The following is a 19,719-nucleotide window of genomic DNA, read 5'->3' as shown; positions in this document are numbered from 1 at the left end:
GCCGTAGCCCGGCTGCATCCGACAGCCAACACGCTGCGACGCGCAGCCTACAGCCATTGCAGCCTACGTGGCTGGAAAGTGCAGCCGCGGCCAGGCTGCCGCTAGCAGCCAGCACGCTGCGACGCGCAGTGCGCAGCCTACAGCCATTGCAGCCCGCGTGGCTGTAAAATCCAGCCGCGGCCCGGCTGGCGCCAGCAGCCAACACGCTGCTACGCGCAGCCTACAGCCGTGGCAGCCTACATGGCTGTAACGTCTAGCCACGGCCCGGCTGGCGCCAGCAGCCAACACGCTGCGACGCGCAGCCTACAGCCATTGCAGCTAAGTTGGCTGTGCGTGGCAGCGTTTATAGGCTGCTTAGGGCAGCCAAAAGGCTTCTGTGCGCAGCTTCTGAAGCGTTTCACAGCCAAAGCGCTCCGTAAAACAGCCAGACCAGCCACTGCAGCGTGGATGGCTGCAAGTCCAGGATGTCGCTTTGGCTGCGACATGGCTGCAACGCAGCCATGGCAGCTATGCATACAGCCAAAAAACGGTCCATACAGCCATGCGTCAGCCGTGCGTCAGCCTTTCTGCAGCCTTCTATTTTTACTCGGGTTAGCATTGGAATTTTTTGAATTTACCAGCATTTTGATTTCTATTTACTGTCAAGTTTAAATTTCGACGGGTGGCACATCGACCACATTGGTACCACTGCCATTGGTAGTCCCCTGAGCCACAACTTCACAACACTACTTCTTTTCTTTCTCCACACTCTTACACAATAATCAAATTGACTTCGTGACTCCTAGGATTTCTTGAAATCGTATTTTTTGGTCTCACTTCCCTACCAATTCCCGTTTCCTCGTTCTGGCCAGAACAAAAATGTGGCAAAATACGAGGCGGCATTTTCTCGTACCGCAGTTTTGGCCCGCCCGATACGAGAACGCGTGTTCTCGTATGGCAGCAAACGTGTTTAAGCAGAGTTTCGCACGCTGTACCAGTAAAGAAAAGGGCTTATTTTAATTTTATTGCGCTAATTAAGTGTTTACTATGCACATTTAATCGAAGTGCATGAATATCGTGAAAAATACGTTTCGGACAAGTGTGCGTACATCATGTGAGCCCATCTCGGAACTGTTTCGTGTCACCCATAAACATATTTCCAGCAGAATAAAGTATTTTGAGTAACAAAAACAAAAATTAAAGAGCATACCCAAAAATCTAAATAGCACGTATAAGTTATATCTCAAAACATGTCATATTTTAATGTTGAACCAACATAAGAAGTCTTGAAGATTTGAGTCCATTACGAACAAGGTAGGTCCATACTTTACGGGACCTTTATGTGTGAACTTTACTGTGTACAAGGCTGCACAAAAGTCTCCGTAATTTACAAACACGGTATCCGTAAGGACTTCAGTGTGTCAAACAGCCCCTTATTGAGTTTTTCGTTTCTGTCTCGGAGGCTGCTTTGGAGACACGAGGCGGAGGACCTTCTTGAGGGCGGCGACGAAGACCAGCAGCACGGCGGCCGCGGCGGCCAGGAACACGCCCACCACGTCCAGCAGCAGGTACTGGTGCAGCGGCAGGTCGGCGCCCAGAGGACGGAGGTGGCGCGCTCCCTGGTTTCTCACCACGTACTCCGTCCACCACACTGCCTCGCGCGCGGCGCTGCGGGGTCGGTCCGCGAACCGCGCCGCGATCTCCTTGGCACGCTCCCGGTACCTGAGGGCATTGCTGACGATTGTAGTGTGAAGAAACGTGTACACTCTACACAGTAAAAACTCTACGAAGAATTACTTCGTATTACGAAGAAAATGAAGGAGTCTACGAGTCTACGAAGAAATGCTTCGTAATTGTGAAGCAAAATCTTTCCAAATACGAAGCATTTCTTTTTAATAGTACAAAGAGATTCCACAATACTTTTATTTTATTTTCACTTATGAAGCAAGTGCTCCGTAGGCTTTTAAGGCTGTATATTTGAACGCTAAAAACCTTACGAAGTGTTTTAAGCATGCATACATAAACTCTGTTCTGCGAAGAAATAGTTCGTAAATTACGACGTATTTTCTTTGTAAGCTTATGTATGCTCTACATACTTGGTTTTAACAAGCTGCTCTCTTTTGTGAGGCGTGAATTAGGTTGTAAGGTTTTCATAGTGAGCTAATTTATTTAATACGTGCAACGCCTTCCCATGACCCTCTCCAATTTTGACCAAAAAATTTTTTCTGAGATGCCCTTATGGTAAGAAAAAACATCCTAAAATATTAGGTCGCTAAAAAATTTATTGGCCGAGAAAACCAATGTTTTCTAAATTTGCCACTTTTTTTAAGGGAGGGTGGGGCACCATGACCACCCCCCTCGCTCTCAGGAACTACTTTGCCGACGGCAACCGGTCGACCGGACTTTCGAGAGAATAGAATTCTAACTATGTTCAGCCAGAGCCCTACCTTCTAGCTTCAAGGGTACGACCATAGCACCTCGCCAAAATTTTTGTTACAGCGTTTTGGCTAAATTGGGCGTTTTTCAAATCTGAGATAATTTTTCTCACTCGCACATTTGAGGAGATAAGTTCGATGTCTTAGGTTTTTCTCAAAATGTCGGCTCTCCGGCAAAATATCCAACATTACATTTAAGTCTAAGTAGCTTTTTGCTTGCTCGGGGAGCCTAAGAGTCGTAAACTGCATTGTGGGGAGCCATGACCACTTTTTAGTGGGGCACCATGACCATACATATTTGAGTGTTTTTTCTCATATTTTGGCCTGATAATGATTCATTTTCGTCGAAAATTTGCTTTTGTTTCTGAAAATGTATAAGGTTTGAATAATTGCTGCAGAATAGATAGTTTTATCACAAATCGTGAATCACCAGGAAGATTAAGGTTACTGTAAAGTGAAAAAATGTGAAATATCATTTTATAAAATAATTGTGGCATTATGTTTGTATTTAGGTTTCACGTTGCTTACTATAAGATGAACTTAAACCCAAAGTTGAGGCACTCAACTCCCATTATTTTCTGAGTTATTGAAGTTTACGTAACAAATTTAGTCGTTTACTAAAAATTCTCCTTGCGATGAACCAAAAGTTGTCGAGACTTGATTTTTGTTTTACAAGTTCTTTATTGATTTGCCTATCTTGTAGCAAAGCCGGATTTCCAAAATTCCAACATGAAACAGGAATTTTTCTCAAAAAACACAAAAAAACACCTAAAAATACCAAAATTTTACCAAATTTAAGTAAAAAATTCAAAACGCATTTTTCAAACAGAATTTACAGCTTATCTATGCATATATTGTCGAATCCGGCTTTGCTAGTCTGTTTGCATGTCCATTGGGCCTCAAAATAAAAAATCACACCTCCGTAAACTTTTTGGTTCATCGCAAGGAGAATTTTTAGTAAACGACTAAAATAACACTAAAACCCTCATAACTTTGGAACTAATGGGAGTTGGGAGTCCAGTCTGTGGCTGTATAAGTTTTTCATAGTAAGCAACTAAATCACTAAAAACCAAAGCACTGCCACCTATACTTTGGAAGATAGTTTTTTCACCTTACAGTAACCTTAAGAATGGTTCTGAAACTGAGACTTGAAATGGTAGTTTCTCTTGCACTAAATGAGCTCCAAACCGCAAAAGTTGGCCGCGAAGGCGATCCGTGGCTACTTTGCACCAAGATGGCTCTGGCATTATGAGAAACAGCATTTAATTCGATTGTTTGCAGTGTAGTAACCGCGATAATTTTCTTAAAATTTACCAAATTGAAATCTGCATACGAATTTGGATTCGTCTTAGCAAGACAAACATAAAATGTTAACACATGTCACAGCTTTGGATGTGAAATTTGAAAGCCTTAGAGCCTTAACTGTTTTAAACCGTCCATTTTAAGGCATCTTAGAACGTTTGATACTTAGAAGGTTTTTACAGTGTTTTTTAGTTAAGTTGACTGGCCTGATGGTAAGGACAGCGATAGAAACAATTTCAATGAGAATACTGGTAGAAAGTACACTTTTTTGGGCCAAAAAATTACTATGGTCATGGTGCCCCACGGGGTGGTCATGGTACCCCATAGGTGGGGCGCCATGACCACTTTGCGTTTTATTTTCCAAAATGTTCTGTGAGCCTGCCGTGCATTGCAGACAAGTTCCAATGGGTGGAAGAGGTCCAAAGAATCCCCTCATGCTGGAAACTTAACTTTTCGAACCACACGGTGGAGTAGAGGGAGGCACAAAAAAAAGTGGTCATGGTTCCCCACCCTCCCTTACTTAATTTGGGAGTTTCTTTACTACTGTGAGGTTTTTGGTGCTAAGTGACTGAAAATTGGTATTCTTATGTAAAATTGCCGAAGGAACAAGAATATGTATATTCTTGTTCCTTCGGCAATTTTACATACCCGTAAGTACGCTTCCAGTTTCAGCGTACTTACAGGTATGCTCCAATAAGAGCGTACTATGTACACTGTTCAGTTTGCAGAGCATTTCCCCTGAAATAACGGTGAACACTGTGGCAAAAAGGTACGGACAATTCTGTTAATTTTTTTGCCAGAATTCTCCGTAGCCCTCTTATCAATATTCGCCGTAGGCTCTTACAGTATTTTCCGTAGGGCCGCACAGTATTCTCTGTAAGTCCGCACAGTCTTCTCCGTAGGACATGGAAGACTGTATAGTCCTACGGAGATCACTGTAAGGTCCTACGGAGAATACTGTGCGGTCCTACAGAAAATACTGTAAGAGCCTACGGAGAATATTGATAAGGGGGCTACGGAGAATTACCACAAGCTGTTTACAGAATATTCCGTAGCTTTTTGCCACAGTGAAATAACGCGAAATTGCGTGAAATGACACGAAATATCGTGAAATAATGTGAATTTGAAATAATGGTGTACAAATTTTAGCGAAGTTGTTTGCACCTCGGTTTAGACGAATGGGAAAAAACATCACGTTTCTTTGAGCAACGTGTCACTTTCGTTTAAGTGTGAATAATTTATTAAGTTTATTTAGGACTGATTCACGTAATGTGACACAATGCTCAAAGGCGCGTTATATTTTGTCACATTCGTCTCAACGAGACGTCATGTTCCCGGAATGAGGGTGAATGCGTTTCATGAGAAAAGTCATGCCACTAGTCAGCGTGACGGAGAGGTCACGCCGAAAATTCTCGCCTGTCCCACTCTACCGAAGAGGTCCGACGGCCTACTGTACTTACTTGTTGGATGTGGTGAACTCGCGGATGGTGGCCAGCACAGTGTCCTTGCTGATGTGCCGGTGGCTCAGCTCCCGGGCGATGCCCAGTTCCGCGTACTGAAGGATGTTGGGGCCCTGGTCCGCGAAGATGGGGATGCCGATCATGGGGACGCCCAGCGACAGCGCCTCGGTGGTGCCCATGAGTCCGCCGTGCGTCATGAAGACGAGCACTTTGGGATGGGCTGGAGGCAATGTTCGTTCATTTCATTCAAGGACACTGTGGTTCAAGGAGTGCGACGCAATCGTTACACACTCTTAGAAGCCTGCGAAGCATTTGCTTTATAACTACAGAGAAAATCGAGGGGGCAAAAACTCGGGATTTTCGTGTTCACATGATTCGGAAAACGCAATGATTCGCATGATTCGCTTAATTCACGTGATTTTGAATAATTTGCGTGATTTTGTCTGATTTGAAAAATGTTATCTTGATTGCGCGTGATTGTGTGTAATTGTGTGTAATTGCGCATGGTTTTAATTGATTTCATGGCTGATTCTGCCTTATTTCGCGACGCACCAGGGGGATGGAGAGTAAGATTGTGTGTGATTGTGTTCGGAAAGAAATGATTTCGGACTGATTTTGCCTGGTTTTGTGTTATTCTGCCTGATTTCGGATTGCTTGATTTCTCGCGATTCTCAATGATTCGCGCGTGATTTTGAGGGCCGTGTATTGTGCACATGATTGCGCGAGTTTTTGCTTCCTCGAAGAAAATGAAGGCTTTGTAGAATTGCATCGTATTATGAAGAAGTGCTTCGTATTACGGAGGATTTTACTCCATGCTTACTAAATGTTTTTGTACAAATTTTGTACATGACATCACATTTTTGGCCCGTCCCGTTTATTTTTTGTAAAAAAATGACGGAGGGACGGGCATATAGTATGATGCATGCTGTGCGTCCGTTCGTTCGTTCGTTCGTTCGTTCGTCCGTTCGTTCGTCCGAGGACTTCCCGTGGTCCGATCTTGACCAAATTTGGTATGCAGCCTCCTTGGGTGACCCTAAGAACCGCCCGGTGGCAGCAAATCCGATCCGAGCCCCGGGGGCGCTGCTGCAGGTGCATCATGGTCTACATGGGGTCGAGGAGGATCTCGGCAACGGATGCAGCTAGGAGGGCATGTAGGGGTATTTTTGGAATCGGGGCGACGAGAGAAAACCAATGGTGCCAGTTTCGAGCAAATCGGAGAAGTTTGGACCCGGGTTCAAATCCCAGCGGGGTATTTTTGGAACATTCTTTTTTTTCGAGTTTTTGCATTGTTTCTGACGTTTTTGAGGGTGCTGATGACGAAAACGACATTTATTTTAACCCCAGACTCAGATTTAATTCCCGTCAGGGTCAAACATAGGAGAAATTCGTACGTTTCTCAACACTAGAAGCGCCGAACGGGCCAATTTGACCCATTTTGAGTTTTGAACTGTAATTTCAACTTTTCAAAATGAAAGTGGCAGCCCCCTAATTTCTGACTTTTCCTAGAATGATGAAATGCGTCTAAATTCGAAATCTGGACGTTCTCGGACCATATTTGACCGAGATAAATTGACTTTTACCGTAAAGCGCCAAGCGGGCCAGATTGACCCACACGGCATTTTGACCACATTTTCGCGTTTCTACACAACGTAACGAGCTATGAACTGATTCTTCACCACTGAAAATAACTCACGTCATATTAGGAATGCGTTAGGTCCGCGTTTATAACGAAGTAGGCAACCCGCAATACATTTTCTGGCTGGAGACATCGTGCAGCTTCCTTTGACGTAAACTGCCAATGTCTTAGGCATTTTGGGTAACCCGATTGACTTCTAAACGCCCTAGGGTGTCTCTCGAACACTGAGGCGCTAGTCTACCTTCAGTGGCACTCATAGCACGCCCAGCCCGAATCCTTGGGACAAAGAACTCTATCACTTACTTGATAAATAAAATGCCGAGGTCCACTTTGTTGCTCTCGTGTCTAGTATTTCAAGGTAATTCACTTGCCTCCGTACATTTTAACAAGTTCGGCAACAATTAATTCCCTAGATGTCTGTACAAGCCGGTCACGACGATGGACGACACGGAAACCCATCTCAGGGATACAGCAGGAGCAAAACTGGTTAGGACAGATCACGGAATGCTAGTTGACGAACGGACGCAAATTAGAACCTACTACGCGCTTTGCTGGTTGTGGCGAGTTTATTGAGTACCCGAAGGTGTTTACACATGTCTCTTACATTCCAGCCTTTTTAGCACACACTGAATCGAGCACTCAATCCTCCTTACTATGAGCTCTCCGTTGCTATGAATCCTGGTTTCCGGGCATGCCTTGCAGCTATGCTTTGAAGGTTTGGCCAGGTCTTAATGGTCTCCGGTTCAGTAATTTGATCAAAGGTCACTATCTCGATCACAAGACGATTACAATTATGCCATCTATTATCATCAAAAACGTTTCGGCAACGAGGCACAGTAGAAAACACTAAGAACAGCAAATCATGGTTTGCGGGTTGCCTACCTCGTCCCCTGCGACCCCTGTGCACCAAATTTTATCCTTTGACTTGCTAAGGGTCTACAAATCCGTTTTAGGTTCCCTTTGAGTCGAAATGATGGTTCAAGAGTTGACATGTACGACGAAAATGCCCTTGGGTCAAATTGGCCCGCTCGGCGCTTTACGGTAATCCGAAAACCCGGCGCTTCTAGTGTTAATGTACGGGACGGGCCAAAGTTGCCGATGTATATCGCTACTTTTCCTGTTATTTGTGGGACACGAACTTCTCGTAGGAATTTGTACGCGGTTTCGTACAAAAAATATACGAAAAGTTCGTCTGCACAATAATTTGTGATGTCTCGTACAAAATTGTACATAAAATTTCGTGGGTGATACGAAGCATTTCTTTGTAGATTTTACAATGCCTTATTCGTTTTACGAAGCAATTCTTCGCGAGGGGTTACCCACTCGTTACTTTGGTGTACACACGATTCCGGATACCCACGATTCCCGAACTAATCCCATGAGAAAAGTGAAAATTGTCAGAAGATTTCCTTTGTTTTTGAGTGTTTTGTGTCACTATTACAAGAAAAATATGACTTTCCATTAAAAATTTACGTGTGTTCGATAAAATTTTGAAAGAATTTCGAATGATTTCCGGACTAACTGTACACACGATTCCCGAAGTGGGTAACCCCTCGAATTCTTCGTCAAGTTTTTAAGCACTGTGCACTCTCTCTCAGACTCTCGCTGAGTTTTTCTTGACGTGTCGTCTGTCCCGGCAATATGCTTTGTCACGTTGATGACTATCTAGACCTTGACAAGGCTCAAGTGGCGGAGGGGCTTGGCCTACGCCGCAGGGCGTGACATATGCCTTACGTGAAGTGCAATGCGCGTAATATTGAGCAAAGCATAAGGAGCTGTCAGCGTGCAGCAGTACGAACAAAATGTCATGTACAATTTTGTACGACACATCACAAGGTTTCTTTTTGTTGTGCACGCGAACGTTTCACACAATTTTTGTACGAAAAACTGGACTTATTTACCCTTGTACGAACGCGCGAACAATTTTGAACGAAAGGTTCGTGTGCACAAAAAACTGTGATGCCTCGTACAAAATTTGCACAAACACATTTAGGCTATACATCAGTGTAGGAAGTCGACACCTTGTGTCGAGGAGCTGTATTCAAAACCCTTATCGTGCCGTTTCCGCATGAAACTGAATTGTATGCATACGAAATTTGTTCCCTTGCACACAAAGAAGCCTACGAGGCGTTGCAGAATTGCTTCCTTTTATGAAGAAATGCTTAGAGTTACGAAGGATTTTGCTTCATAATACGAGGCATTTCAAAATTTTACAATGATTTCAGTTTTTTCGTATTACGAAGCGATTCTTCGTAGAGTATCTTTTTCCGTGCTTGGTTACAGAGTGACGAAGGAGCTCGCGAAGGAGGAAGGAGGAAGATCCTGTCCTGCTTCCTCTTGAGGTGCACTGTTATTTGAAGGATGTGACGTCATATTCGTAGAGAGTGAATTTGGCAAGAGGTCCCCAACCGGCGAAAGTCAGTGAACGCGGGTAAAAAAAGGCATTAATAAAGTCTTTTGAAGTCAAAAAGTCACAAAAGTCAAAGAGGAACAGAAAAACCAGTATTAAGTCACAAACAGGTAACGAAACAGCCTTTAAAAATTCTAACAGTCAGTGAACGCTGTCAGTAATAGTCGTTCAAAAGTCAAAAAGTTCCAAGGCAAAACAGTCGCAAAAAGTAAAAAAAAGATAAACAAAACGTGAAAAAATAACCAAGAAGTCACAAAAAAGTCGAAAAGTTGCTTTTGACTTCACGTCAGTGTACACTCGCCGGCTCGGTTGGGGATCCCTTGGCATTTTGTCACGTCCTTTGCAAATTGATGTTACACGCGTTAAATTGCCCACCGAGGACGTCGCTCTGCGGTAGCCACGGCGCAATCTTGACGTTGGGCGGCGGCTGCAGGATGGCGTCCTCGTACTTCCAGAGCACGCGCTGCGGCAGCGCGGCGAAGGCCGCCAGCAGGGCCTCGATGGTGGCCTTGGGCAGCGAATCGGAGCGCACCTGCGAGCCCAGCGAGAAGTAGACGACGCCGTGCTCCGCGTCGTCCATCCACTGCCGGATCGCCTGCGCACCAGCATGCCCGTTAGACCGATGCGAGGGAGCCCTCGCACAGTGGGATGAAACGCGAAAAAAGTGGTTATAATTGAAGGAACCTCCAAATCAACGCCAAAATGTCTAATCGGGGTTATTCGATGGTAAAAAAACTCATTTCCGTCAAAATCTAGAAAAATTTCTTTGGGATGTTACGCCAGAAGCAAGAACCCACACCTAATGTTCTCACCAACCATGCCCTATGGCACCAGCAAGCCTTCGGAAACCTTCTTTGCCAACCATCGGAATTCAAACCGAAGTGTTCGCAAGTCGAGGCAGCATTTGTCAATTTGCTATAGCCCTGGAGACGAGCCAACGCCGAAAAAATGCTTCATCGAAGCTAGCCGCAAAGTGGGACAAAATGCGAAAAAAGTGGTCAGAATTAAAGGAGCCTCCAAATCATCGCCCAAATCTCCAATCGGGGTTATTCGAAGGTAGAGAACTCATTTCTGTCAAAGTCTAGGAAAACTTCTTTCGGATGTTACGCCAGTTCCAACAACCCACACGTGACGTTCTCACCAACCATGTCACGTGGCACCCGCTAGCCATCGGCAACCTTCTTTGCCAACCATCGGTATTCAGACCGAAGTGTTTGCAGGTCGTGGTACCATTCGTCAGTTTAATTTAGGCCTGGAGGCTCACCAACGCCGAAAAAATAATTCATCAAAACTAGTTTGCGAGGCACTTTTGACACCGTTTCTCTCCGAAGGGGCCGCGATGTGCGGCGATTGGTGATATGAGCCGGAAAGGGGGCCGGCTACTCTACCGCCGACACAAGGCGGAATAGTTCGCAAATGTTCGCAACTCAACTTATCGCTCCTTTAGAGTTGAAAAATCATTATTATGCAATACTTTTAACAGCGTGTTACTTTTAACCCGAAGACAAAATGGAAAATCAAAGGCAAACGCCCGATTTGTCAGGTCACCAGCTTCCCAAAAACATACAAAATGTTACTTTTATCTTAAGGATGCGACCGCCAGAAGAAATAACATTCACGTGTTGGAATGGATGCACGAAAATCTGAAAATGTGTGAAGTTTAGAGCTCCGTAGGGGCTCACCCGCGTGTCATATTGTAAATCCAATTAGTGTTCTGGATAGCCCAGGCCTTCCTTTTCAACATCCGAAAGGTTGAAGGTCCCACAACTTAGTTTTAAAAATACCACTTCTGGCCACTTTTTTCGCGTTTCGTCCCACTGTGCCTCGCCTCGCCGGGGGACAACCGCTCTGTAAACTGCAGAGTGTACTCAGAACACTCTACTCACCGCGGTCTCACACTGTGGCAAAAAGGTACGGAAAATCCTGTTAATTTTTTTGCCAGGATTCTCCGTAGCCCTCTTATCAATATTCTCCGTAGGCTCTTACAGTATTCTCCGTAGGGCCGCACAGTATTCTCTGTAAATCCGCACAGTCTTCTCCGTAGGACCTCGAAGACTGTATAGTCCTACGGAGATCACTGTGCGGTCCTACAGAAAATACTGTAAGAGCCTACGGAGAATATTGATAAGGGGCCTACGGAGAATTACCACAAGCTGTTTACAGAATTTTCCGTAGCTTTTTGCCACAGTGCAGTACACTCTCTTCAGAGTGTACGCACGAGTACACTCAGAGTGCGTACACACATCGACTCAGATGAGATGCACACGCCTATACTGCCAGGCGTGCTTGTGTGACTTCATCTAAGCCTCGATCTATGCCCACTTCCCAACCTGTTCTCACCCAAGTGCTCTGCCATTGAAATGTACTGAGTACAATTGTAAGTTTGCAAAGCACTCGATAAGGCCAGTGTTCACTGAAGCGCCAAAAGTCGTTTGAAATCCAAAATTCTTTTCCCAGAAATAAAGAAAAAATCTAGCTAATATCGGGCTGTAGCTGGAAGTTGTGTCCCCGCGGAATCTTCCAGGGATCCTCCCTTAAAAAGGTATCATAACGCAACTGTAAGCGTTTCAGTTATAACCCGCAACTTATTACTTCTTTTAGAAAGGATTGGAAGTACCTGCAACATTCCCCCTAACCTTTAGGGGACAATGTTGTTCAAAACAGTGTACACTGGTAGCCAACGAATGTGACGTCATATTCGTTGGAGTGTAAATTTTGTCGATGTCACATTCGTTTGAACGTGACTCGGCCGTTTAAGTAGGGTGTCACATTCGTTTGAGCATGGATCAACATTCGAACGAATATGACGCCGCATTCGTTGGCTTCCAGTGTAGTTATATGTTATGTTTAGCTGCTCATCTTGCCCGCACCGAGGGGATGTTGTTGACGCTGGGCTTGTCCCTGAGGTGGATGCCCAGCACCTCGATGACGTTGGGGTTGACTGGTCGCGCCGGGTTGACGCTCACGTGCCCGTTGACCATGACGAGGCTGGTGTTCCGGACGAGCTCGGAGATAGGCGGCGTGTCCTCGCCGAAGAGCTCGCGAAGTACTTCGTCGCTGGGGTATTGGAGCCACCACTGAAAATACAGAACAACCAATGTAATAGAGACAAAAATGTTATTTCACACGCTTTAAACCTTAGGAAGTGTTCCGAGCATAACCAATACAAACTAATTTACTTTGTTGTACGAAGAAAAAACTCGTAAATTAAGGATTATTTCCTTTGTAAGCTGATGTATGCTTAAAATATTTTGTTTATAACTAGCTGCTGTTTTTTGTAAGGCCAAAAACAGTTTGTTAAGTTTTCTTAGCACAAGCGCGATGATTACCGTAGGCCGGGGTAATATGAGACAATTTCGGGGTAATATGAGACGCATGATTTTTATCGTTAGAGTTGTAATGCTCGTGGCATTTGATGACTTATCCTTGTCAGACTTCACGGCGAAAAATGTTACCAACAAAGAGTAATTAATTTTTTAGAGCAGTGGCTCTCTTTGTGGCCGAATAGCGAGCTCAGATTGAATCTTGCGCAAACCAAACTCCGTCTCATATTACCCCGAAATTGTCTCATATTACCCCGGCTTGCGTTAACTGCTTGTAATGGCAGTTACAATTTTTATTGTTTTATTAGCGTCATGAAAAAGTCAGGGATCTTTAACATAACTTAACATTTAACTAACACTGCTTTCATAACGTAACATAAGACAATGTTTGCTAAAGGTTAGGGGACGGACTTATGAAAGTACTTGCAAAAGTATATCTACACAAATTCGAGACATAAAAAAATATCCTACCCTTTTGAAAAGATTTTAGAAGTTAAGGGTAATAACATAAACTCTTATGATAACGTTATGATGCCCTTATGAGGTAAGTTAAGGATCCCTGGAAAAAGTTTATTGCGGTTTTCGTGCAAAACAATTGCAATGGATGAATGAATGTTATCAAAATGTGATAACCTGGGCCAAAACAGGACAAAACGAAGCTATCCGTTGCAGGGAGAAATTACCAGAAATCTTCTTAGAGTTTCTAAGGTACGATCAATATGAGACCTGAGATCTGGTCTTCTGGCTCACTCTAAAATTCTTGGAAGGGAGATTTTCTTTATTATAATGAAAATTACTTTTTCTATCATACAGCTGACTTTGTAACTCACCTTACACACTTTAAAGTACCTTGAAGACTTTCCGTCAGATTTCTATTGTATTGAAGAGAATATCTCCATCACACTTCTTTGCTGCAACCTTCACGGTAAGACTTCATGAGTCGCAAATTTTAGACCTGGTGAGTTTTGATCACTTCAGGAAGTCGTAGTGCTAACGAAGCAGTGCATCAATCAACTCACTGACCTTGTCAAGCCACATGCTTGTGAGGAGAGCAAGGACGTTGCGGCACCGCTCCCACAGACCCATCTTGCCGACGAGCGGCTCGAAGGGCGTAACAAGATACGACGGATTGTTGACGGACCCAACCCTGTCGTGAATTTGGGTAAAGTCTGGTTGCGTTGCAATGCTGATGAGTGGAAGCTAAGGACAACAACAAGAATCCACTTTAAATAAATGATATTTTGAAGTGAAAAGAAAGGAGCATTCGGAAGTGAAAAGGAAGGATCATTCAACATTACTTTCGATACTTGTCTCAGACGAATAAATGTTTGAGTAAAAGTTCCTGCATAATATTTTAACATATTCCCGAAAAGAGGGGTGCCCATTTCGTTTTAGTTTCTGAGTCAGTTATTAACGTTAACTTTTGATCGTTCCTCTGAAATTATCCTCACGACATTCTCATGATTCTGGCAAAAAAATCTCTTTTGCAACGGGAAATAAGACAGTATCGCCCTTTATCTTCTTTAAGTTTCCTCAAACAGCAAAAATAGGACCAACATGCAATAAAATATCTAGAATTCGAAGGGAATAGGGCAAAGTTACCTAACATGGATCACTTTTAAGAAACGTCCTGTATTTCGGCTGAAGCAAGCGTTGACCCCAATTTTATTCGATACACTCCGAGATTACTACAAAGACAACCTCATTTCGAGAACTGAACATTAAAAAGCAAATACTTTGAAATTTTCGGGGCTTAGAAATTTCACTGATTTTAGTGATCCACACAAGTCCACATTTGGGTCTGACTCAACATAATCCCCCGCCACCTTTCGCGTTTTGGTAGGGGCATTCCGATAAGTAGCGACCGTCGAAATTCTAGTAGGGTACACTCGAAAATTGCCACGGGTGCCACGAAAATTTCTTGAGACATTCATGATGAATGGATTCTTTGTTGTAAGGGAAGTTGCCAAGATTGTGGGTCCTTTTAGCTCCTAAAAAACTTCCAAAAAATTTCGTTTTAATTTTTTAAACAATTTTTCCTGTATTCCAGTGGTTGTTCTAAACGCGTTTCCGAGGTAGGCAGAATTTTCTCTCACTTTGATTTCCCCCCTTTACTTTAACGTGGGAAGATGGCACGGAAGTTACCGAAAATGTGCATGGCACGGAAGTAATAATGTTTCCGAATATTTAAAGCTACCCTTTGCGCGTACCGCATCGAACAGGCGTCAAGCTCAAAATTTCGGCGTACCAAGTACGGGCCCGATGGGCCAAAATCGTTTGGACAGCCAGTCCCAGAGCTACTGGTGACACGGAATGCTACACGTCAATATGGTACAAAATCCTTTTTTCAGCTTTTGAGGAAGATTATGCCGAAACCCGTCTTCCAATCAAAAAACGGCGCCTACCAATTGAAAGAGGAAGTCATTCTGCGCCTTTTGAGCTTTAACACCCAAAACTTTGGCCAATTGGCGAATTCCTAACCTTACCTAAAACCAGGCCGTTTTCAGACCCTTTCTCAGAGGATCCTTTTATTTTCTCACCATAAGGCTAACGGTTAGATTGATTAGCTCCTCGCGCGTGATTCTAGCAGTCAAAAGTGCAGACTACATGAAAAACTTGGTCCATTGGTTTGGCGGTACGGACTTGCTGACAAAAATGGTCTATGATTGGTACCCTGGTCCATGTTCGGCACTTTACCTTTAGAAAAGCACCTAAAATAGCTTTTACAGCCTATACGGGGCTTGCATTTCCGACTGAGCCAGAGCTATCTGTTTGCTATGTTTTTTGAAGGTTCTATTGCCAGAATCCGAATTCCGGGAAAACATCGTCCTTTGGTGAGAGGAAATTAGGAGTAGGTCAGCGATTTTCAACCTTCCGCTCGCGACCCCAAATGGGGTCGCAAAAATTTTTTGAGGAGTTGCGGCGAGGTGGCTGAGGTCGCCTGGGGTCGCTGCAGTTTCCCGGATGGCCTACAGGCTGATCACTCCCGCGAACATAAATTTGCGGAAACTGGAAAATCCACAGCCTGTTTGTCGCTGCACAGATAATTGAAGGCCTGCAAGCGCTGTGAACAAGCGGGAAAATCCGTCTCGAAAGTATAGGATTAACTCTTTGGGAGAAAGGAGGCCGCGATATTACTCTGTAGCGATGTAATAGTCGCATCGTTGGGGAGCTGAGTGAGGCGAGAATATCTTTATTTCCTATTTCTTCAATATTTCCGCATTTTTTCCGATTTCTTTGGAAATTTTCGGCAAAGTTGAATCATCGAGTCGAAAAGGGTTGAGAACCGCTGGAGAAGGTGCATTTAAACCGAAATGAACCTCCTGTCATGTGTGTTAAGATTCTTATGGACTTTTTGTCCGTAACTTTAGCCATATTTGAAAATACGACAGTCAGGTTTAAATTTGTTCAAAAGTAAGATATATAATTTTATGAATACTTAAGCACAATAGGGAATATTTTTCCTCATTAATAGCTTGCGTATGTACCAATATGGCCATTATTATGCGCAATAAAAGTGTAGGACATTAGTATTAGGCTAGCTCACCTGCAGTTTGTGGGCAACCACGGTCCAGCAGTCAGAGCAGCATATTTCAGTGAACACGACGTCGAATTTGCCGTATGCACCCCTGATGATGTCCTGGAACTGCTTCATCTCGAACACTTTGCGGCAGAGGTTAGCCCCTCCCCTATCCCGGATCATGTCAAACAAGCCCTTCCTGGACAGGTCAGACATGTCGTTGAACGTCATCGAGTTGACCATCGACGGTAGCTCGGCTGAGATGTCCACATCGGTGTAGTTGGCGCGGGGTGTCTTGAGGGGGAAGGGGCTAAGATCGACCACCTCGTGGCCACTGTCAACCAGCGCCTGCATCGTGGCCTGGAGCACCGAAACAATCCGTTGAATGGTTGGTTACATTTGCTCTAGAAACTGAACAGAGCGCATGGTATGCTCTTCCTGGGAGTCAACCACCAAGCACGCTCCCGCCCCATCCTGGAGTGTGCTTGCAAGCACACGCTACACCGAGGAGCATATGCTTGCCAAGCACGCTCCACAGTGTAGCGTGCTTGGCGCGCATGCTCCTCGGTTAGTATACTCGTGCTGCGTCGCTATTACAAGGCCTCCTATCAACGAAGAGACACGCTTTCATCCTGGAGCGTGCTTTGGAGCATGCTCCAACGTGGAGCGTGCTTGCAAAGCATGCTCCTGGGTAGAGCGTGCTTGCAGGCACTCTTTAGGATGGAGCGTGCTTTGTGGTTGACTTCCTGGGAGAGCATGCCATGCACACTCTTCAGTTTGTAGAGTGCTCGGCTCGTTGAGAGCTCCACTCACTCAGCCTCTCACAGCCTTAACCGTCAGTAACCAGGAACTATTGGCTACAACAGTAATATGGAGTTATTTCTTCTGAGAAACGTTCAGTTCACTGCATAAAATTACGGATTTGTTTTTTGTCAACAAGTTTTTAAAAAGTGTAAACTCTTACTGCTTCGGTAAGTTTGAGTATCAAAGAGAAACAGGGTGAAATTGGGACAACTGTTTCCTGCAAAGGGTTTGACATTGTGAAACATGCTAAACTCAAGCAATAGCAAATGTTTATGGGTCATTCCATGATGGTTCGACATACTTTCGCAAGTGATCTCTCTAATTTCGATGAAACTTTGCGAGCTTGTTGGCTATGGTCTGAAACCCCTCAAAACCAATTTTGAGCAGAAAATACCGACTTTCGAAAAGGTATGGCTTGCGTTAGAAATTTTGTTTTTTGTTACAGACCTTTTTTGAATGCTGTCGTTTCTTCAAAAATGAAGCTAGAGAGCTAATTCTGGGCTCATTCGAAAGGTATTGAATTGTCCTTAAAGCCTGTTGCAACATTTTGACAAAAAATTTCGAATTTGCCAAAAATTGAACGAAGTCAAACAGTCAACAACATGCTTCATCCAAACATCTTGAATTCGGAAAAGTCACCCCCTTGGACCCACCCCGTTTTTGAGATCACCAGGAGCGGATCAAGAGGGGTGCCTTTTCAGAATTCAGAATTTTTGGATGTTGCATGCCGTGACATATTTTAGGGGACGGAGATAACTTATCTTGAACGATCCTGAATGCAAGTTACCTCCAAAGCTGAAACATCGAAATTCGGAAAAGTCATCCTCTTTGACCCACCCCGTTATTGAAATTCCCAGGGGCAGAGCAAGAGGGGTAACTTTTCCGAATTCCGGATGTTTGGATGACGCATGTTGATTCCTACGTTTACAGGCACTGCAATTGCAAAGGCGATACTAAAGTACATTTTTTGGCGATACAATTGAGTATCGCCAATAAACGGCCTTACGGAAAAGTATTGCCTTTAGAACGGCGATACACAGAAGTATCGCCAAAATTTGACGATACAGAAGTCACAAAATTTGGCGATACTTTTGGGTATTGCCAAAACCACGGCATTAAACAAGGGTCTTGTCCCCTTGATTTGTTCGACGTTTATTGCCAAATCGTAGCAATACTCCAAAGTATCGCCAAATTTTGGCAATACTTTTGTGTATCGCCGTTTTGAAGGCAATACTTTTCCGTAAGGCCGTTTATGGGCGATACTCAATTGTATCGCCAAAAAAAGGTACTAAAAGTATTGCCGTTGGATTTACAGGGGGGTGTAGGTAACAACACAAGCTTTACTTTTAGGAATGGACCCAAGATGTTCACATTTGGGGGATTTTTGATCTTCTATTTGCACATTGAAAAATTTTGATCACATCAATTATAAATACCTGGATATCACTGAGTCACTCTCTCTTGATAGGGGGTCGTCCAAATCCTACATAATCACCTAGGGGGGAGGTAGAGCTGAGGCGTACGCCTGGTTACAGAGGGGGGGGGGAGGGGGTCACCGTCCTGATTACGTCATCAATTTTTCTTGTTCAGTCTATTCAATTTTGTTGACCTTAACATGTATGGAAATATGGAAATACTGCAGTATTGCGCAGTAGATACACCGACACCGCACGCACTTTCTCATCCTCCAAAGACACAGTAAGGAAAGGAATATGCGCAATAATCATTTCGCTAAGAAGCTCTTTGGCAAGACGCGCTATAAGAGCGCTATAAAACGAATATGATATCCTAATTGTACGTGATATTCCACATGCAATGTTATACTTTTGGGGCTCTGACGTGGAGCCTCTAAAGTAGACATTTACCCTACGCTACTCACATACCTTGAACATGATATTGTGGCTGCGTGATTGTACCGGAAATATGCCTAAGATTCGATAGGCCTCTGCGGAAGGGACTGCAGGTGACACGGCCAGCCATCCCAAGACTGCAAATAACGTGTTTGATGGCATGATGCTAGCGGCCAAGTGGAGGTCTGCTCGGGCGCAGTTTCGACCAGCTACTTTTAGGCCAAGGTCACTTGATAAGCGGCACTTCCCACTCCCCCCCCCTCCTCTCTCTCTCTCTCTCTCTCTCTCTCTCTGGCAGCTTACTGGGCCCGGTCGCTGTCGTGTGCGAGAGAGACACAGACATAGGATTCGGCGCTGGCCCGCTTCGCTTGCCGGTCCGAGCAACCAGCAGCGCCGACGCTGGCTTGCCCGGGCCAGCCAGCGGCCGGGCCGAGCCTAGCCACACCCTCCCCGCCCCCCTTGCCCTGGCGTTCACTGGTTGAGAACAGCTCGTCTGCTCGGCGTCCATCCGCCGCCAGCCTGCTCCAACCGGCCGGAGCGCTGTGGCGCTCGCCAGCACGGCCGGGGCTAGCTGGGCGTGCTTACTGAACATTTATTTGCGATTTTTGGCATTTTATTTCGTCAACGGCTGGAAATAAAAAGTTATGCAAAGATTAACTTAAATTCAAAACCAATTTTAAATTCCGGTTACCCTGTGCATAACTTTTTGACCTTTTGTCGTTGACGAGGTAAAGGCACTCAAAATCTCAATAAATGTGAAGTTAACACGCCCTGGGGGCTGGTAGCAGCGAACGAACTGCTCCCACTATCGCTTTCGCGCGACAGCGATCGAGTTGGCACTGCTCACTAAAAAGTTTCAGGCTGATTAACTCCCAGTGGTGGGGATGACTCCGGGACAGAACGAAGGACCCAGAAGAGGGACAAAACGAGGAGTTTGACTGAATATATTAACAGGCACCAATATATACCCCCATATATCAACCACGTATAGCGCAAGATA

At 44.6% G+C, this 19,719-nt stretch overlaps 1 protein-coding gene across 3 annotated transcripts; it reads right to left on the bottom strand.

Moving 5' to 3' along the window:
* Positions 1-1,013: 1,013 nt before the first annotated feature.
* Positions 1,014-18,919, bottom strand: LOC117645784 (UDP-glucuronosyltransferase 2B15-like). 3 transcript variants are annotated; one of them, XM_034386191.1, is made up of 7 exons: positions 18,753-18,919; positions 16,093-16,425; positions 13,569-13,745; positions 12,093-12,299; positions 9,598-9,817; positions 5,177-5,396; positions 1,014-1,713 (listed from the first exon to the last, which is right to left on the bottom strand). In XM_034386191.1, the coding sequence occupies exons 1-7, from the start codon at positions 18,879-18,881 to the stop codon at positions 1,413-1,415; spliced, it is 1,587 nt and encodes a 528-aa protein (XP_034242082.1). In that variant the 5' UTR covers positions 18,882-18,919; the 3' UTR covers positions 1,014-1,412. The 3 variants fall into 3 exon arrangements, with proteins under 3 accessions (XP_034242082.1, XP_034242083.1, XP_034242084.1); XM_034386192.1 differs by having other exon boundaries at positions 1,014-1,701; XM_034386193.1 differs by lacking the exon at positions 13,569-13,745 and having other exon boundaries at positions 18,753-18,914.
* Positions 18,920-19,719: the final 800 nt, after the last annotated feature.

This window comes from Thrips palmi, unplaced genomic scaffold, assembly GCF_012932325.1.
Source record: "Thrips palmi isolate BJ-2018 unplaced genomic scaffold, TpBJ-2018v1 HiC_scaffold_19, whole genome shotgun sequence".
In the NCBI taxonomy this organism is placed as follows: domain Eukaryota; kingdom Metazoa; phylum Arthropoda; class Insecta; order Thysanoptera; family Thripidae; genus Thrips; species Thrips palmi.
This window is presented reverse-complemented; position numbering and strand designations above follow the sequence as displayed.